The following is a 21,713-nucleotide window of genomic DNA, read 5'->3' as shown; positions in this document are numbered from 1 at the left end:
TCAACGAGATAGAGCAGAATTAGTGATGAGTAATAAATGTTATAAAACACACAATTAACAATATAACTATATATATATATTTATTTATTTATAAAGCCCACCAATAATTGATATAATTAATTTATATTAAAATTCAATCAATAAAAGAAATGATATCGAGTGTTTGATACTACAACGAAACTGTAGCTATAATAATATTGCGTCGCCAATATTCAATAATGAGATGAACAACACGCTCAGCTATCATCATAGTAGGAGCATTAGTGTTTCCTCTGACAATAAACGGCATTATGGAGGCGTCGATCACTCTTAGTCCTCCAACACCGTACACTCGCAACTCGTTGTCCACAACTGCCTCCTTGTCAGATTCGGGTCCCATCTTGCAAGTTCCTACAGGATGGTAGGTAGTAGAAGTATAGGATTTAGCTAAGCATATAAAATATTCATCAGTACCCCATTCATGATCTTTACATGCTGGTAGTGCCTCTTTAAAGTAATACACTCCATTTGATTTAAACGCGTCAGTTTTTTCAAGTGAAAGTAAAAATCTAACACCCTTTAATAAAGGTATAAAATCTCTTTCGTCGTCTAAATAATTAGCATATATTAAGGGCGGTCCATCTGGATTGCTTGCATTTAATAAAATTTTTCCCCTACTTTTTGGTACCAAATTTAATACTCTGGGAGTTATGCCATTGTAATATGCTGTCGGTAAAATTGATGCTGCGTCAACAGTTGTTAGTTCATTTATCAAATCTTTCCAATCTGGTTCATGACCGATTTGAAATTCTAAATCAGGAGCAATTAGGTCTGGACTTGATTTAATAAAACTTATGAATATAGCTGGTCCATTACTGGACAACGGTCCTCTTTTAATTTTCATATCACGGTATTTCCTGACTTCTTTTAAAATCTGTTCTTCGCTTTCGGTTGTCCACAACTTCTTGGGTAAAGCAGCTATTATACCATTAAAAGACACGTGGTCATGTAAATTTTTACCAACGGATAAGTCTTTTACAACGGGAATACCCAATTCTACCAAATGATCCTTCGGACCTATACCAGATAACATTAATAATTTCGGAGAGTTTATAGTTCCTCCGCTAACAATGACCTCTTTTTTAGCGTAAGCTGTATATTTTTTACCATTTTTAATATAAATTACGCCATAGGCGTTTTTATTTTCATCAATCAAAATTCTTGTTGCTTCAGAATTTATTTCTATGACAAGATTTTTTCGCCTATATCTTATAGGACGTATAAAGGCTCTATTTGTTGATACTCTTTCACCGTTTACAGAAAATGCCTGAACTTTGTTTGTCCCAACTTGCTCTGGCCCATTTACATCGACTATTGGCAATCCTGTCTCATTGAATGCTTTAATTAACATTTGAGTAGGTTTATCGGTGTAAGGGAAGTAAGAAATATACTGTTCTCCTCTAACTCCATGATATTTTGGGTCTAGTTCTGCTATATTTATATTGTTTTCGTATTTCTTGAAGAATGGAAGCACCTGATTCAAAATAATTGTAATTTATTTTTTTTATCGTTCTACAAAATATTTTTACAAAAAATAATATTGGTAAAAAAATATTCCGAATAATAAGCACCTACCTAAGTAGGTTTAAAGATATTTATTTCTCAAAAAAGACTTTACAGTCAGTCACTTACATGAGATTTGTATAATTAATGTTTACAAATTTAAAAAGTCAGTCTTAATACTTGCAAAATATACTAAGTTTGTGCATTAAAACATTTTTTTTGTAGATTTTTGTGCCTTTGTTTGCTTTTTTTTCATATCTTGTTAACAAAAAATATGATTGCTTTTTCTATTCAATTTAATTCAATTTAATCCGACTTACTCAAAATTTAAAAAATACTAGAAGTACTAAATAGGAAAGTAACTAACTTCCTTAAAGCTCCATCCCTTGTTGCCCAACGCCGCCCAGTGGTCATAGTCTTCCATATTACCTCGAATAAATTCAAAGGAGTTGATCGAACTAGAGCCACCCATCACTTTACCTCTAAAATAAATTAAAAATATATACTTAGAGGAACATATTCTTTATATGTCGAAAAAAAGTCACTTTAAGCAACTTACAACAAAAGTATGCAATGACCATTATTATTATTTACGACAGGACGAACTTTTAAATAAACTCATTTTATAAGTTCTTTTTCAACAGTTGAAATAAAGAATCAGTTACAGTATCCAATAACCACAAAAAGATAATACAGAATCGATTTCCTATAGTAATAAAATATTTGAATAAAATATTTTACCTTGGCCAAGTACATTTCATTTCAGCTCGAGCCAAACAGCTTTTCCCATTGGGCTCAGTGGAGTACGACCAGTCAATGTTCGAGCCCAACAGGGTTCTATAGACCGCTGGTATCTCAGTCACGTCGGGCTCTTCAGGACCTGCTTCAAGAAGTAATACCTGGAAAGGTATTATGATGATGACATCAAGTAAATATAAATTTGAGCATATAAACGTGATCGAAGCGATCCTTTTGGAAGCTCCCAACCATCGCCAAGTAAGCCATCTTGCTCGTTATATAAAAGCCTACCAAGAAATTAAGTTGTGACAAACATCGTAATGATTATAGAATTCGACGTTAATAGCCAGCGCGGGTTCGAGTTTGTTTAAATAATATAATTAAATGTTATGTAGCCGATTTAGCAACCAACCTTCCATTCAGGGATTTCAGAAAGCCTATTCGCGACGACACAACCTGCCGCTCCCGCGCCAACAACTATAAAATCGTACTCATTAGATCTCTCCTCATTTCTCTCTTCATATTCTGCTTTAATCCTCTCATCCTTAGAGCCTCCGTAGAGTTGTACGAGGAGATTTAGGTAGACGTACCCGAAGGAGGAACAGGCGGAGATGTTTGAGTTTGCAGGACAAGCGTCTGTTAGGTTTAGCGGACGCCAGGTCATGATGTCCCTGTGTATATATAACGTTTATATTATAGGAAGTTTATATTATAAGAAGGTTATATACTTTTTTAGTTTCGCGCTATATCCCGTATATATAGCAGAGTAGGTTCCCTTACACTACGTCCCCCAAAACGTCACCCAATTAGGTCATTTGAGGTATTACTTGTTGAGTGATGACCACAGTGTGGAAAAACGTGAAGCTGAAAAAAAGATGATATAAATACAAGTTACTTACTGTTGAGAATGAAATTTTCTTTAATAATAAGTTCGAAATTTATTAATTTTATTTTTCGAAATTTCACCCGCAAAGTCAATAAATATAAACATATAAATTTCAGTGGAACAATTTTTTTTTAATATAACGTATCGTCGTTATTACCGCTAATTGTCGACTGAACCTAATAATTAGTTAGTCTTCGTTTTAACCGATACATAATTTGAGTAATTTAAATTTCCGGTAGTAATAAGGCCGCATTATCGATACTTACGTATGCAACAATAGTTTCTAATATATGAATGAAAGATACTGCATAGCTAGCGAGATAATTGTATAAAAATAGCTAGTTGAACTTGAAGCTAGTGAGTTTATCTCCCATCAGAAGTAAAACCTTGTTATTAAAATTATTTCGTAGATCCACTAGTCTTGCCTACGACGCGCGACGTCGACGTGCGATGAGTGGCAGGGCTTCAGAGCAGGACAATGAAAATAATATTTTAGTAAAATATAATAGAATCTCGATTATGGTTTGCAATCGCAGACTGTCTCACGACGGCCTCTATATCTATTCTATTATTTAATTCTGTACATTCCACTTAACGTACAAACATACAATACAAAAGTAGAGTTCTTATATAAACAACATTCATATCAACGAAAAACTGTTACATTTGCTAATTGAATAACGTTATTGTAATTAATAACTTCTTGATAAGTTGAATTGTAAATTTCCTTTTTTATTACTTAAAGGCAATATTGTGAATTTAAGGGGACAAAATATACATATTGAACTGTGGAAACTTTCATAAACTATTATGACGATTTTTTATTGTTTCACTTGTAGGTATCCCTTAGAGGAATATGTTTATGTTTAACAGGTAAAGGGGGGGTAAGGTTTAAAGCATAGATTCACTAGATGACAAATAATCGGGGTAAGTATATGTGTAACTAGTTTTTAAAAAGTTGTAGGAATATTGTTCTATCTAGGGGCACTGTCAGATTTTAATTTCATTACAACATATTCTATTTAATTAGTATCTGTCTCAAGCAGAACAAACGAAAAGGAGACAGAGAGAGAAAAGTATTTTTGACAATTATTGATTTATTTAGAATATCAAATATTATTTACATATTAAATATTAACACATAAGAGACATTTACTTAATTGGTCAATAGTTACGCCGTAGTAATACATAAAAAGAGCATCAGGTGCTTTTAAATTAAACTCATATACATTTCCGCCTTTATTGTACTCGTTTATTAAACGTACTTCTTGAGAAGATAAACAAAAATTGAATATATTAAAATTTTGTTTTATATGTTTCTTATTAGCAGACTTAGGTATCACTTTTATGTTGCGGTCGATCTGAAACAATAATATTTTAAATGTTTAATAGCAAATTAACACTTTCTAGAAGAACGTTGTTGAAGAATGTTTCAACATTCAAAAAATTTGGCTTCAACCCCAAATTTATTCAGACTCAAAGTTTACATCTTCCATAAATGATACAAGAGGCTTATGGTGACAATGGCTAAAGTATGAAATAAGGAACAATCTATCTCTGCCTACCCTGCTGCGTGATACAGCTGCGTGATACAGCCTGAAGCTTATTTGATATTCATTTTGTCCTAAATAGATCATCGTACTCAAGTATACTCTATGTCATATACTATTTATAGTCTTACCAAATAGCGTAACATGATTTGATTTGGAGTTTTATGATATTTTTTAGCCAGCTTAACAATTAGTGTACTATTAAAGTACGGTTCTAGTGTAGTGTTCGTGAAAGGTCGTGGTACAGCGTATCCATGTGGTCCAAAACCAACAACAGCGATGCCTTCCTTCTGGCAGTACGCCACTAGACCCAAACTAGCCGCTGATGGATTTACCTGTAACAATAACAAAATATAAGAGGGTATGTAAAAAATTAAAACTGATTCTTTTTTTTCCACCTCTTTTTAAATATGCTAATGATAAAAAAGGTTGGTGTGACGCATTCAACCTTACCTCAATTTGATTAACTGCGGGTCGAATAGTACCATGTGTTAGAATATAATTTATATGTGTACTATTAAAGTTTGATACGCCTATCGATCTCGTGAGTCCCTTGTTTTTGACTTTTTCCATTTCCTTCCAAATTCCCAGTATGTCAAAATCTTCTCCTGTAATCTAATAAATTATTAATTAATAAGTAGTCAGGTGAAGCCGCCGTCGTCGTGGCGCAGGTGCACAAGGATGTGATTATAACGCGACGCTTGAGAGTTCGATCTTCACTCTGGGGAATGAATGATTATTTATAAATATTTTCTTTTCTTCACTCTGGGACCAAGGCCAAGGCCCGGCGTTGAATTCCGCGACTCAACATGCAATGCTACGAAAAATTCGACAGAAAGTGGGAGTGGGAGTGTCTTAACACTATGCTCCTTCTGACTGCCTGATGAAACAAAAAGTTAGGTTAAATAAATTAATGACTTGAAACACTTTAAACTATGTTAACGTAAAAGATTTTACCGAATTTGTGGGTATGTGTATAAGATATAGATCCAAATAATCCAGTTGCAATCGCTTTAAAGAAGCTTTTATTTCCGTTGTTACTTCCTCTGGATTACTAAACTTGTCGAACTGAAAATATTTGGTTATATTAGTTATTAGGGTTCTGTCCTGTCTAAAAAGGTAAAAACGGTACCCTCATAGGATTACTTTGTTTTCCGGCTGTCAAGACCGTTATCTTGAGATCGCGTGGAGGTATCAAGCTAAAATTAATGTCATATATTTAAGTTTATGATCCAATGCAATCAAAAAAAGATGACATTTACTTGACGACACTTGATGACACTTTTGATCTTTTGTTTTGCTAAGTGCATAAAGAAAGATTCAATATTGGATACATTAACAATCTCCACCTTTTTTTAAAAACACTGCCTATGTTTTAGTTTAATTTAAACTAACCAGTCGTGGTGGCGGTGGTGGAGGGACACAAGCGCGTGACTGTAAACGAGACAGTTCCCTTTGCCTGAGCGTATACGCATACAACAATATACGAAATATAGACAATATTTCAACTATTTACAATGCCGCTTACCTTCGACGTGATGAATATTTCCTCTCTCTTCACAATACCGCGTTTAGTCACATTCTTGATAGCCCTTCCAATAAATTCCTCCGTCTTATAAAATGTTGATGTGTCGACACTTCTATAACCAACTTCGAAAGCTGTGATTACTGCTTCAGTAACTAGATTAAATTCTTTCGCCTAAAAGTGATATAAAAAGTTTTCGATTTTTTATAATACGAAAAAGAAAAAATAGAACCCTTATTGGATTGGTCAATATCATTTATCTCAAGATACTCGTAGCATGAATATATAAAATTTACTGATTTTATTAAAATTAATATCAAATAATATCTAACACACACAGACATGTTTTTTAGATTTTAAACGTATTTTTCCAATGAGGAATGTTAATAGGTATGAAACAGTGCTTCGTTACAGTAAAGTATGTAAGCTCGAAGGCGCCGCCGCCGCCGCCGCCGTAGTCACTCGTAGTTAGGAGATCTCGCGCAGTACTTTGTTTGTTTGTTGCTTGCTTGTATTAGAGAGTTTATCCAACTAATTAAAATGGATGATATATATAGAATTACGGCGAGGAGAACTTACAGATAATTATATGACATAATTAAAAATTAAACAGGATATTCAAGATTAAAATAGATATAAAATTAAAATTAGAATCGTCAAAGCGGTGACGCAAAAAGTTGTGTCACTTGAAGTACATACTCTGTTAAAGTGTAAATGTACCGGGAAATTTGTTAGTTTTGATACCAAAAGATGTGCATTCTGCACCCATGACCAGAATAACCAAACCCAATAAATGCAAATTAAAAACGAATTAAATACTTACGTAATAGCTTACTTAGGCTAAAAGATGACAAAGGCAAGACGAGACAAACTACTACTGTAAAAGTGTGGTGTGTAGTTGTGGTTTCGATCCTCACTCGAGGAGGATCATTTTAATTTGTTATTATATTGTAAAATATTTTAAGTAAAATCATAAGCCTTGCAGTAGTCACTATATTTTCTTTTCTAAGTCCCCGCAAAATTTTGATATAGGTACCATTAAAAGATACCAATGAAAACCTAAAAAACGATACTGACTGACTGATTTTCACCCGTCGAAGGCAATTATGATTTTTCTCGGACAATAAGTCCGAGGTTACGCGGCGGGCTGTGATGAAACCTGCATAGATGTTGAGTGTTCAGAAACTCCTGGAAGGTCCATTCAGCAATTACCACTTGATCGATGGCCTACGTTTCTCGGCTACTTTACAACTTATTCTAGAGTTCTTCGTAGAGTACTACCGCCACACCGTTTCTACCTAAAGGTGACCCAGTATATGTAAGCCGGTAACCTTGTCCGATGTTACAGGATTTATTGCCTAACCTGAAGAAAAGCACACTGGACCCGACGTCTCATGCGACACAATTTTACAATTAGATCATTTTCTCCATTTTCTGTACGATGATACATTTCCTCTCTTGAATTTAACATGATCTCCCTTTGGAGCCTGGTCTGAATAAATTTTGTTATTTGGATCTGTCAGTTTCGATTTGTTTTTAAGAATAGTTTTCTTGCCATCGTATTTATAACTACGAAAAGAACTTATACCTAGGCGTAACATTTGTAACGGGTTTTAAGGATAGTTAGAATGAATTATAACTCATTAACTCACTGGAAAGAACGTGCCCAATCCGATTAGCGGCATTTTATTTCCGTCATAAAGAAGCAACGTAGGCGAAGCTGTTGCTTCTATTTTAGCCTGTAACAAAATTAATTTAGCTTTATGCTGTATCCTTCATACAGCGGTGCAGCCAGACGGAACCTAGCGTCAAGATTTCCAATACTCGAGACATTGAGTGTTTGTGGCGGAACTTACGTCCTAGCTATTTGTTTTTACCAGAGTGGTGAAACAAAAATAAGTCGCTTCGATATTGGAATCGAACCCCCGTGCCACGTGCCACGGTCGTCACTTTTACGGTCAGACGCAGTGGCTTGAAAATTAGATGGTGCGTGGGGAACGGACTGCCCTAGACCACCCGTCAAAAATATAATTCAACATATTTAAACACTATTGTTAAAAATATAAAATGTTCTTACGTTTAATATCCCAAACGAATACAAATACAGCGTAAGTACCAGCATTTTAAATGTCTTCAGTGGTCTCATCCGAATGTTACTATGATTTTATAGTAATTTGTTTTCGCGATTCCGCTATTTATATACATATCACATATATGTATATGCCTAGCGAACCCGTGCGGCCTCGCCCGCTTGATTAAACGAATATTTATAAGTTATTATGAAATGATTTTCACTTTTGAATAGAATTAGTAAATAAGTAGACATAAGGAAGAGAAATAAAATTATTACTTTTAGTAATTGAAATGAACAAATAAAATAGTAAAAGTAACTAATAAAAATTCTAAATATTAAATATAACAACTATTTAAAATTAACACAAAGTAATAGCGTAAGCGGTTTGGCTATGGTTAGGTACCTCACAGACAGACAGTGCCGGTTTTAGCACTACCGGCGCCCTGGGCGAAATTTTTTCGGCGCCCCCTAACTACATTTCAATAATATACAAAAAAGGGAATGGGTACAACAAAATAACCATCTATTTGAAAAAAAATTTTTTTTTTTTTAGATATCAAAGACGACGATGACTTTGTTTTTTTTTTGATATCAAAGACGACGATGACTTTGTTTTTTTTTTTAGATCTTAGACCATTTTAAAGGGCATCAAGTCCCCTAAGCCGCACCGGGCAGCAAATACCCTAGCTACGCCACTGCAGCGAGGAGACATCTTTGCGCAAAGCGCCCTAACGGGCGTCTACGGCGCCCTTTTTATCCGGCGCCCCTGGGCGGTCGCCCAGCCTCGCCCTAGCCTAACGCCGCTAGTGCAGACAGACAGACTATTTTTATAACTTTTAATATAAGTATGAAGACATAAGTAATAAATATTTGTAATGCATATGCATATTATTGCCATAAATTACTCTAAACTAATATTATTTTAGGTTACCAACTGTATCAATCTTTGCATTTCAATTTTAATTCGCTACGGTGACACGTGACACGAATGTTTACAGAGTAGGTGCCTAAGTCCGGTAAGACTGTTAACTACATAGATCATTTTATTTTATAAAAAAAAAACGTCAGAAATATTAATAAATTTAATTAGAACCCATCTTCAGATCAATAGAATCCATAAAATTTATTTTTTTATAAATTTGAAAAAATATACTAGATTTAAATCAAAAACTTTGAGTTGGAGCATTTATACACGTGAATTTAATTTTATTTAGCAGACCCAGGCGACTTCACCTGCTTGAATCACATGAATTATTATTAAAAATATTTATAAAATTATTGTCAGTTTAGGGGGTAAATTTAAAAAAAAACCGTGAAACGCCTATTCAATGAAATATTTTTAAGAATCTAAATTTCAAATTTTATAAAAATCGGCGCTGATCTCAAGATTCGATACAAACTTTCAACCCTTACCCCTTACCCCTTCAAATCCATTTTCACCCCTCAGGGTTAACATTTTTTATCTATCCATACCTATATTATAAATTCGAAAGTAACTCTGTCTGTCTGTCTGTCTGTCCTTTACGCAATCAGGACCAAACCGCTAATTTAATTGTGATAAAATACTCATATAGAGATACTTGAGGGTCCCGGGATGAACATAGGATACTTTTTTTTTCTCATATTTGTAATATTTTCGATATATACCAAAATATTAAAATAATTAATTTGACAAGCAATTTATTCCGCCATGTTAATAACAATCGTCACTACGCGTTGCTAAGCAACGGCTTGCAAAGTTTGCTGTTTTAAGAAAACGTCACCCACAGTGAGTTTGCTTAATGCATATATGACGCGCGCCGATATTGATTTGTATACATTAACAAAAATTAGATGATTTCTATAATTTGATATTCATCCTTATGAAAATAAATATAATAGTCACTTTTAACATTTCATCTTGATGGAAATTATAGTTTACTGTATAACATTCTAATAAATAATTAAGATGTCACTGATTCCAAATGACCTAGCCTACGAATGGTATAGTATGACCGACGCGAACGGGCAGACTTTGATGATTTTGTAAATTTTTATATATTTTCGAATTACTATTATTTTTTATGTAATTATTTGCTGCTTATAATTAATTTATCTCAGTTCGGTTATCCATACCGATGTTATACACTTAAAATATCGTAATTTTAATCATTTGAGATTTTATTTAATATTGTTCGCAAAAATGTATAATTATTTAATATAGAAAAATGTTTACTACGCGCGCACGGCAAACTTTAGGTACTTTTTCTAATATTAAGAATTTCCTTTAGTTACTTTTACTTCTTTTGTTTGTTCATTTCGGTTACTCAGATATTTTTTCAATAATAAATCTCCACTTATTATTTTTTTTTAACTTATTTTAATTATTTAGGCTTATATTTTCGCGGGCGTAGCCGCGTCCGGGCCCACTAGTATATATAAAAGGACTTACGCACAGCCGACGAAAGACGAAAGACGCACGCACAGCCGTAACCGCTGTGCGTAGAAACGCGAAATTTGGACAGATGCTTACTTTCGTAATCTGGACATCCACTAAGAAGGGATTTTAAATTTTTTTAACCCTACTAAACTATAGGGGTGAAACAGGGGTTGAAAGTTTGTATGGAAAAAAAATTAAATAGGCACCGATTTTTATAAAACTTGAAATTTAGATTTTTAAAAGTATTTAATTGAACATGTGTTTCATGGTTTTCTAGAATTCTTCCCCTAAGGGTGCAAATAAGGGGTTGAAAGTTTGTATGGAAAAATTCTTAAATCGCCACTGATTTTTATAAAATTTGAAATTTAGATTCTTAAAAATATTTAATTGAATATGTGTTTCATGGTTTTCTAGAATGCACCCCATAAGGATGCAAATAAGGGGTTGAAAGTTTGTATGGAAAAATCATCAAATCGCCACCGATTTTTATAAAATTTGAAATTTAGACTTTTAAAAATATTTCATTGAACATATGTTTCATGGTTTATTAGAATTCACCTCTAAATAAGCTAGCGAAGCTGCGCGCGTCCGCTAGTATATTATATAGAAGATTAAATCCTTTTAAGTTATTTTTTTCACAATAGCATGTTTTTTTTCCTTTTTTAAACTAATATTTAACTCTTTTTGTCGTTTCCGTTGGTCAAAAACACGTTGAAAGTTTCCGTTAATAAGCATATATAGACATACTAGCGGCCCGCTCGCGGTTTCACCCGCGTGAACTATGTTATTATTAATTTCTGTCTCCATGACTACGTCCTAGTGACGTCTATGCAAAATTTGAGACTCCTAGCATTTGTAGTAACGAAGTTTCATACAAACTTTCGACCCCAAAAACAACCCCTTAGAAGTCGAATATTGCAAATTCCCGTCTTAGCAAGCACCTACGTCCTATAAGTAACTCCTATGCAAAATTTGAGATTCCTAGCACTTGTAGTTTCTGAGATTTCGTGATGAGTGAGTGACCTTTCGATTTGATATATATAGATAGATAGATACACGATTTACATTAATAATAAAAAAGTAAATGCATAATAATTGTAATAAATAGTAAGGATCCACTTGAGTGAACAGTTCCGTAAAAAGCACATCTATGTCATAGGGGATATAGCTCAGTGGTAGAGCATTCGACTGCAGATCGAGAGGTCCCCGGTTCAAACCCGGGTGTCCCCTACGATTCATTTTATGTTTTTATAAATTATTTTTAATTTACAATTACCTTATTATATTATTTTTTTTCTAGAACGCATTATTAACATAATATTTATATCCTAATTGAGAACTCAGTGCCTTAACATTAGATTTCCTCTACCTACTCTTCTATATGTGGTATACTGTATACACCACCAAGTTAAAAAGGAAAAAAATATGTAAAAAAATATATTTACTTCTAATTTCTTGAATCAATAATAAAGGATAATGCTAGATGCATTGTATTAACTGTTTTAGTATTTGGTCACCCAATCACGTAGCAGTCGTGGCCGAGTGGTTAAGGCGTCTGACTCGAAATCAGATTCCCTCTGGGAGCGTAGGTTCGAATCCTACCGGCTGCGAATTATTTTGGCGAAAATAAGATTTTTACTACTTGCGTACTTGTTACATAGCATGTTATAATTATGATTATATATTTTACCTATATATATAAATATGTAAAAAAAGTAACATTCTTTTCTAAGGCATTATAATATGGAATAGTAAATAAAATAATTGAATATTAAAGATTTAAAATATTTTAGCTTTTTAAAATAACTAAAAGCTAAATGTTAAAATTAATTTCAATTAAAAGTGTACTAGATACACCATCTATCGGCGACAGGCAGAAACTTATTTTTTATTCAATCAACTTTGCCTGTTTAACAGGCCAGGGTGCGCCAGATAAGAGCTCCAGTTTAGTTGAGTTCTTGACAACTTGTTAATTGTTATATAAATATCTTACCATAGTAACATTAAATATTTTAAAAAGGCTAGGTTTGTCTGATCTTTTGTAAATTAAATTGTTCATAAAATCGTTTCTGTTACAGGTTCCATAGATAGCACTGTTTGCTGTCGTTAGATGGCGATACTTCAATAAAAGGTTTTTTATTTTTATTTACGTAACCCCCCGCCCCCCCCGTAAATACGGAGCGTTTACTGTATGTTCTACTTTGATTTAACATCTTACAGTGAGTAACATGTTTATCAATCTTGTCTTTTATCTCAATCATAGTTTTTGAATTATAATCGTAATGGGAGATAAATGTTTTGTCATAGTATGAAATATTTTTGGTATACTGAATGATGCTTTAAGGGGAAATAATTTTTTTACCAACGTCCATACCACTTTGAACACACCGGTTCTCGTCCGATCACCGAAGTTAAGCAACGTCGGGCGCGGTCAGTACTTGGATGGGTGACCGCCTGGGAACACCGCGTGCCGTTGGCTTTTTGTTAATTTTATATCAAAATTTTTAAATATATAACAATTTTTAAAATAATATTTCGGAAAAGTTTACGAGTACTTTGTTTACTGCTAAGTACTGCATTATTTTTATCAATTTAGTTTTGAAGCCTAAACATAACAAATTATAACACTATTTTCTATAATTTTTAATAAGTATTAACTGTCTGTGATAATAACTCTTATTAAAAGGCACAAACTCAGGATGGATTTTGGATTTGCTGATCTTTACGCTTCTTAGATAGATTTATTCTAATATGCACTGAAAGAGCTAACTTTCTGTTGTGTCTTTCTGTGTGGTGATAACATGTCTGCTGTAGATCTGGAATTTTTTTCACTACCTCAGTAGGTAGGAAGTATAGTTTGTCACTAAAGAAATACGAGCACAACAGAACTAGTCCCATGATAAGAAGAAGCGAAGAGAAGAGAGGTCAGCTTTCGCCTGGGGGATTTCTTGATCAATTATGAGTGTCTTCGACCGTTGGACCTCGTTTTGTCAAGGAAGTAACATTAGTCCTAACACAGGACTAGCTTCATCTTCGTTTCCGGCTACAGAGAGTAACATAGATCTGAGGAGTGTATGCTGCCTTCTTAATGGGCGTTTATTTTGTTAATGAGTTCGGTAATGAAGTATTTAAGCCAATTCAACAAAAAGTACAAAAAATAAAAATTTACGTTTCATAGATTAAATCTAGTCCAATTTATCTGTAAAATATACCTTTAAATCTTCCCCATAAGTTTAAAAAATTAAACGATTTAAAGAAAAATACATTGCATAACTAATTAATCGTGTGCAATATGGAAGTAACTAACGCCATCTACAAAACTTTCATGAAATATTGTGTCAGTTATTCGTTGACTGAGCGCTAGGTGACTCTGTATGGAACAATGTATTAAATCATTTAATAATGAAGTCTTAGTTTTATAACTTCAATCATTGTAAATTGTATGAAATATTATATTGTGTGCAATATACATTTTTTTCAATCCTGTTTCAATTGTTATCACTATCGCTGTTAAATGTTTTATCATAATATGTGAGTATGTGTGTGTTATTTTAATAAAATATTGTCAATGCTATCTTACACTTCGAAGTATTTAATATAGTAAATGCCAACGTCCATACCACGTTGAACACACCGGTTCTCGTCCGATCACCGAAGTTAAGCAACGTCGGGTGCGGTCAGTACTTGGATGGGTGACCGCCTGGGAACACCGCGTGCCGTTGGCTTTTTTGCTGCTCATTTTGGTTCAAAGAAAGAAAATATATTATTCAAACTTATCTACAAATAACGTTTCTACAAATCTTGATCAATTGAATTAATTTCATTTCCTCAATCTGGTAGCAAGACGAAGAGCGGCGTTGAGTTCCACCATTCTACACGCAATGTCTTGAAAAATTGTTTGGGAAAACAGGATTAAAGTGTCTAAGTATTGTGTTCTCGCTGCCTACAGTGCTATACAGTATGTGCACTAGCGGCGTTAGGGTAGGGCGAGCCTGGGCGACCGCCCAGGGGCGCCGGATAAAAAGGGCGCCGTAGACGCCCGTTTAGGGCGCTTTGCGCAAAGATGTCTCCAAAAAAAAAACAAAGTCATCGTCGTCTTTGATATCTAAAAAAAAAAAAAACAAAATGTTAAAACTTTGAAAATAAAATTGTAGAAAACATAGACTTTGAATGCCTAATAAAAGAGTTCGCAGATAGAAAGGCTAGAAGAAGTGAAATTTTATTCGTTTTTGTCATTATTTTTTTTTAAATAGATGGTTATTTCGTTGTACCCATTCACTTTTTTGTATATTATTGAAATGTAGTTAGGGGGCGCCGAATAAATTTCGCCCAGGGCGCCGGTAGTGCTAAAACCGGCACTGAGTATGTGAATAAACAACAGATACCTTGCATATAGGTGCTGCCCGCATTACCTTCAATATAACCCGTATCGCCTTCAGTGGAAACGAATCATTAAGTATTTAAAAATAAATATTTGCTCAAATTGCGAATCCATAGTTATATTTAATTAATAGGGTATAATTCTAATTATTAATTAATTGGTAATAATTTTTAAGTTAAGACAGGTTAATTCAATGATTCTTTATCATTCCGGCCCGAGAAGGCACGCGAAAGTTTGCAAGCTGTCGAGGGTAACCCACCCTTGACTTCAAGAATCACTGTAAGACTCCCTTTGCTACTCCTGGGATACTTTTATTATTACTATTTATATAATAAATGTACCAACAGATTGATTATATTACAATTTATACATTCAATCACAAAGAACTTGTTTTCATTTACAAAATAGACAACACCGTCAAAGAATACGCAGCCTTCGTTTGTTTTATCCGAATATATTCCATAGTCCTCGTACTCTTTGTACGGTTACGGTTGCCACTATTGGTGTTTACAGTAACTCTGGCTGAGGAGGAACTTCTTCCACAGGAGCGCCATGGGCTACTATGCTATGATCGGGATACAGCGTGAAGCTAAAAAAAGACAAATATTATGTATATGTTTTTGCTTTTTATTTTGCTATGAAAAAACGGAACCTTTGTATGTTAAACCGAAACACACTTTTCCATTAAGTAAGTTAATTATAAATACTTTGTTAGTAGTTTTTAATGTATTCAAAAATGATACTCCAGTTAACTTATCTCTTTTGTCACGTCCCAAAAAAGCAAAATACAAGTAATTCAAATTTAGGTTAAATATGTAAAATTTATATGACATAGTTCTACCATATTTAAAAATGGTTTTGATAAATTAAATGTGGCAAATTTTACTATCGTGGCGCAGTCAATACGGTTTTTCGCGATGGTAAGAGTTTGATTCCCAACTTAAATAATATTGAGTTTAATATATTAATGTTAACCAAGTCTGTTGTGGGTTTAAGTTTAAGTCCCCGCTGTTTGTAAAATGAGGTTCAAATATCTTTATTTATCTGCTTACATAAACAAAGCGCGCTGTTGAATTCCGCCGCTAAACACGCAATGTATAGTAAAAGTTTGGCGCAATGTGGGGAACAGGACTGCGCCACGACGGCCTGAGGAACACTTAAAAGGTTTTCTAATATTGATTCAAATCAACATGTTAAAGCATTAAATGCAAATCGAATAACACGTTTTTAAGAATAGTATTCTTATAAATGTACTCAATAGAGGCAGAAGACAGTTGAACTACTAAATTCGATTCGATAAAATAATTAAAATTATGAAAAACTGGTAAAAAAACATTTTTACTCATATTTTTTTGTATGAAGAACCCCAAAAAGAAGGTTATGCAAATTATAAATTGTCCCAAAATGATTAAAACCAGTATTAAAACATATTAATCGAAAGTGACTTGAGGCGTAAGTAACTAGTATTTGTTCCGTTGATAACGTACAAATTTTGTGTATACGAAATAATGTGAGCGGTTTGTTAAATGAAAATAGTTTTCATAGATTTTAAAGTTTGCACTATAAAATTCATCTTAATACATGTTTCATAATATTTCAAGAAGAGATTAAGGGGAACTTTCTCCCTCCTATCCTAAAAACTAGTTAAAAGTACTTTCTAAGCTGTATTTTTTTTGTGCTTCATAAGGTTATGCTTATGCCAGTTAGTACCTATTTATTTTATTTACAGAGAAGAATAACACAATGACATGGCGACCGGTCAACTTATCTGAATTTTGTCCGCCAAATTCCACGCAATCAGCCTGTTCTTCCTTCGCACATCTCTATCTTAACCTTCTTGTGCACTTGTATGGAGGGTCTGAAGACGAAAGGATACAAAAGAAACGTGGTGAGACATATCAGGAGAGATCGAATGAATATGATTTCATAGTGGTAGGTGCGGGGGCGGCCGGTTGCGTCGTTGCTAATCGACTCACAGAGAATCCTAAATGGAAGGTTAGTTGCCAGACATTTAACTTTTATCAACTTCATTTCAATTTCTGTTTGATACTTCTCTTTCTACTTCATCTTGTCAAATCCTGGCCAAGTACAGTCGGATTCGCACACAAACGATTTTTATAAATAATAATATTGCCATACCATTATTTATAAAAACGGCAATAATACAATGTCTGTTATATTATTCACCGACGGAGAGGTGGCGTGCACTCTGAAACAAAGATTTGCTGACGGTAGACGAGTGTGTCGCGTGACGAGGGTGTGGTGAGATTCACAATTGAAGTATCTATTGGTGTGCGTAGGCTTCCTATATACTATGTGGCCACTGTGCCGTTAGAGTCTTTATGACTTAAACATCAAGGAAAGCTAAGACATTATTTGCCTTCTGTAATAAATATACGCGATTAAACCGCTTAATTAGCTCAATAGCATTTAAAATTTGTTATAATCGGGAAAATTAAAGAACTTATTAAATATATTATACTTAAAAGTTTCTTTTTCAGGTATTACTTCTAGAAGCTGGTCCTGAACAGCCAGATGTGACCACAGTGCCGGGTTTATCGACTTCATTTCTTTTGTCTAATATAGACTGGTCGTATACAACGGAACCGAACGGGAAAAGCTGCCTCGCTTATCCTAGGAAAAGATGCATTTGGTCTAAGTACATAAGATACTACGTCTTAAGTTATACTTACAAACACATATAAATTAGTATGAATAATTATAATACACGCAGCTTGTCTTTAGCTATGCAGTAAACGACACAGCAAAAATTAGCACCACCAATAAAAATATAATCAATAATTAAAATAATTATAACCAATAATAAAAAAATTACACAATTTTATATCATCATCATCATCGACAACCATCTTTTTTCCACTGCTAGACATAGGCCTTCCACAATTCTCGCCACTACACTCGGATCCTCAGCTCTTCGGACCCGTCCGCTTCCCGCCAACCTCTTTAGGTTGTCGGTCCATCTGGCAGGGGGTCGTCCCACCGGTCGTTTTGTACGGGATCTCCACTCTAAGCCACGTCTGCCCCAGCGGCCGTCGGCTCTATATAGCTTAGCTTATATAGAAATGGAAATATATATTTAAATAAATATTTCATGTCCTCGAATGGGGATTTAACCAACCACCAGTCGGTTTAAGGTCAATTCGGCAATCGGCAATTTCACGTTTTTCCCGCATAGCAGGGTTGGCAGAGTAGAACACTCCGTTTTCCACTTTCCGCCCCTCGCTCGAGACATTGTGTGTCGAGTGGACGCTGGAACTCAATCCTGCGCAAGTTTTACTCTGAGTGAAGGTCGAACTCACAATCGCTGCGTTTACACTTTACAGCCAGAACACCTTCTAGCTGTAAAGCCACTGCGCCACGATATTATACTTATTTATTATTTTACAGTAAATTGCATTTTTTAAAAATATGACATGATTATACTTTTTTGGTAATTTGTATGTATTTTAGAGGAAAAATGATGGGTGGTTCGAGTTCAATCAACTCAATGACATACATAAGAGGTAATAAAGTGGACTACGACGGTTGGGCAGAAATGGGCAATAAAGGATGGAGCTATGAAGAAGTAAGTTTTAAAAGTTTTATTTTTCAACTTATTTCACAAACCATATCTAATAGGAATGTATGTATATTTTCACAGGTTCTGCCATTCTTTAAAAAATCCGAACATAATCTTAATATGGGAAGTGTTGATAGGAAATATCATGGTCTCAGAGGACCGCAATATGTTTCTCTATATCCATATATCGATAAGCCTTCAATTATGATGGTTGAAGCCTCCCACGAACGAGGTTTGCCGATCACTGATTACAATGGACGCGAACAAGAAGGTACAAACGAAGCGCAAGCATTCATGGCAAATGGTGAACGAGTCTCTACCAATACAGGATTTATACAACCCATAAGGTACAAAAGAAAAAATCTCTATGTCGAAATTAACTCAGAAGCTAAAAAAATATTAATTGCTGGAAACAAAAAGGCTTATGGAGTTATCTATGAAAAAGACGGTGTTTTGTATACAGCATTCGCTAAAAAAGAAGTTATTATCAGCGCTGGGTCGGTAGGTTCTCCCAAACTATTAATATTATCAGGCATTGGACCTAAAGAACATTTAGAAGACTTAGGCATTCCCGTTATAAAAGATTTGGCAGTGGGAGAAAATTTACAAGATCACCTCACATTCGATGGTATTGTCATCGCTTTACCAAATGGAACATCGACATTAATTAGTGAAGATGAAGTTTTAGAAGCGGTCGAGGATTATGATAAAATGAAAATCAAAACCGGGTCGTTGTCAGGAAATGGGCCAGTAAATGCGTTATCATTTATAAAAACCGACCCAAGCTTAATAGCTCCCGATATACAATATCAAATGTATTGCTCTCCATTCTTGAAAGAATTATTAGAAGATTTAGTGACAACAAGGGCAATTTCAATTTTTCCAACATCATTTTATGAAGCTATGTTGCCCAGAATTATGAACTTGGTACCAAAAAGCAAAGGTGTAATTTTATTAAACGCGACTAACCCAAACGGCCCGCCGCTAATATACCCAAACTACTTAGACGATGAAAGTGATTTTGAAATTCTATTAAAGGGCATTAGATTTGTCTTATCACTTGAAAACACTGATGCATTCAGAAAAAACGGAGCTTATTTCGTAAAACAAAGTCTTCCCGCATGTAAAGACCACGACTGGGGTACTGATGAGTATTTCAAGTGCATAGTGTACTCCTACACCGCTACTGCTTACCATCCAGTAGGAACTTGCAAGATGGGTCCCGCAACTGATAAGAACGCAGTTTTGGATAATGAGCTACGAGTGTACGGTGTCGGTGGCTTAAGAGTGATCGATGCTTCCATGATGCCCAGAATTGTAAGAGGGAATACGAATGCTCCTTCCATTATGATCGGAGAGCGCGGTGTTGACTTTATTATAAAACACTGGCGACGTGCTGTCGTTTTGGTGCAAGAAATAATCGATTTTTAATTTCAATTTATTGTACTGAATATATTTTTATGACATAGATATGAAGTTTTTGTTCTATTTGATTTTTAAATGGATATAAAATAAAATATTTATACAGTTGCTAACAACTAGCGCGGACTATTCAATTCAATTTCAATTACAATAGCAACATCTATTATTGCCACATGTATTTCGTTATTTCCTAATCTAAACAAATCATTTTACCAAATGTTTTAATTATTAAAATTTGATGGTTGGGTTCGATTCCACTCGGGGGAAGCAATTATTTTTATTCTCAAATTCTGGTAATACAAAGCACGGCGTGGGGCTCCGCCCAAAACCGTGATACTGTTTTTAATTTTCTATATTATATTTTGTCTAAATTAAATATTTTCGTTTATATTGACATTATAAAAATATATATTTAAAGTTTTACTTAATATTTATTTTACTTATATTTACAATAATTTATACGTGTTGAATATCTATAATTAATAATCCAATATTTACATAATTAGCTTCTATAATTTATGCTTTTTAAAACAATGACAAGGACAAAGAAAAACTTGGAATTAGAAAAAAAAAACTAAAAATAAATGTTGGATATTAGATATTCTATAAATTAGTTATTATGATACAATATTATTATTAATTAATGGTCTTATGGTTATGGTGGTGGTGGTTACTATAGTGGTGGACTAAATATGATCTGAATTTACCAAGCATTCTTCTTGCATCACGAAGAAGAAGATTATCTAATGGTAAGAGTTGTAACTTGTAACTGTAGAATTGTGTATGATAGGACTAAAAAAATGTTTGTACATTAAATATACCTTCTTCTTCTTTATCGCTCTTGATAGAGCGATCGTGGTCGTCATTTTAATGGTTGGTGGTGCGCCACACAGTCCGCCTTTCTACGCGGCTGTCTACCTGGTACTCTCGTAGAGGGCCATTGAGGGCAGCTTTCACTTGCGTGACCTGTTAACTTAAGTTCTTACATACATTTGTAGCTCATTTCAAACAAAATGACTATGGAGACGACGATTAATCTATACTAATATAATAAAGCGGAAGAGTTTGTTTGTTTGTTTGTTTGAACGCTAAGATTTCTGCATCTACTGGTTCGATTTACTTTGTTTTTGTTTTGTATGAAAGCTGCATTCTTCAGAAGTGCTATAGGCTATATAACATTACATTACACATACGAGTATGTACTAATAAATTAAAATACTTTCTAATTTGACATGCAATTTATTCTGCCATGTTAATAACAATCGTCGTTGCTAAGAAACGGTTTGCAAAGTTTGTTTGTTGTTTTAAGAAAACGTCACCCAAAAGGAACTTATATTTTGATATTCATCCTTATAAAAATAAATATAATAGTCACTTTTAGCATTTTATCTAGATTGAAATTATAGTTTACTGTATAACATTCTAATAAATAATTAAGGAGATGTCACTGATTCGTAATGACCTAGCCTTCGGGCGGCGTAGTATGAGTATGACCGACGCGAAAATATTCTTATAGTTCAAGCAGGCGTAGCCGCGTCCGGGTCCACTAGTATATAGATATAACGACGATGCGAAATTTTCCGTCTTATAACAAAA

General features: G+C 34.1%; 2 protein-coding genes and 4 non-coding genes across 6 annotated transcripts; 5 read left to right on the top strand and 1 right to left on the bottom strand.

Moving 5' to 3' along the window:
* Positions 1-67: 67 nt before the first annotated feature.
* Positions 68-3,346, bottom strand: LOC146535035 (glucose dehydrogenase [FAD, quinone]-like). Its single transcript, XM_085191366.1, has 5 exons — positions 3,180-3,346; positions 2,693-2,951; positions 2,284-2,441; positions 1,910-2,024; positions 68-1,513 (listed from the first exon to the last, which is right to left on the bottom strand). Exons 2-5 carry the CDS (start codon positions 2,942-2,944, stop codon positions 170-172), a joined length of 1,869 nt encoding a protein of 622 aa, XP_085047492.1. The 5' UTR covers positions 2,945-2,951; positions 3,180-3,346; the 3' UTR covers positions 68-169.
* An 8,546-nt stretch (positions 3,347-11,892) lies between these two features.
* Positions 11,893-11,964, top strand: TRNAC-GCA (transfer RNA cysteine (anticodon GCA)). The gene has a single exon. It is a non-coding gene; the product is annotated as a tRNA-Cys (tRNA).
* Positions 11,965-12,262: 298 nt separating this feature from the next.
* TRNAS-CGA (transfer RNA serine (anticodon CGA)) lies at positions 12,263-12,344 on the top strand. Its single transcript has one exon. It is a non-coding gene; the product is annotated as a tRNA-Ser (tRNA).
* A 750-nt stretch (positions 12,345-13,094) lies between these two features.
* Positions 13,095-13,213, top strand: LOC146535032 (5S ribosomal RNA). The gene has a single exon (XR_014878387.1). It is a non-coding gene; the product is annotated as a 5S ribosomal RNA (ribosomal RNA).
* Positions 13,214-14,340: 1,127 nt separating this feature from the next.
* On the top strand, positions 14,341-14,459 carry LOC146535031 (5S ribosomal RNA). Its single transcript, XR_014878386.1, has one exon. It is a non-coding gene; the product is annotated as a 5S ribosomal RNA (ribosomal RNA).
* Positions 14,460-16,849: 2,390 nt separating this feature from the next.
* On the top strand, positions 16,850-20,187 carry LOC146535030 (glucose dehydrogenase [FAD, quinone]-like). The gene is made up of 4 exons (XM_085192095.1): positions 16,850-17,110; positions 17,617-17,774; positions 18,587-18,701; positions 18,777-20,187. The coding sequence occupies exons 1-4, from the start codon at positions 16,859-16,861 to the stop codon at positions 20,124-20,126; spliced, it is 1,875 nt and encodes a 624-aa protein (XP_085048221.1). The 5' UTR covers positions 16,850-16,858; the 3' UTR covers positions 20,127-20,187.
* The last annotated feature ends 1,526 nt before the right edge of the window (positions 20,188-21,713 follow it).

Source organism: Heliconius melpomene, chromosome 10 (genome assembly GCF_056956725.1).
Source record: "Heliconius melpomene rosina isolate 202511_hmr_F chromosome 10, ASM5695672v1, whole genome shotgun sequence".
Lineage (NCBI taxonomy): Eukaryota > Metazoa > Arthropoda > Insecta > Lepidoptera > Nymphalidae > Heliconius > Heliconius melpomene.
Note: the sequence above shows the minus strand (reverse complement) of the source record. Positions and strands in the feature narration are given on the sequence as shown.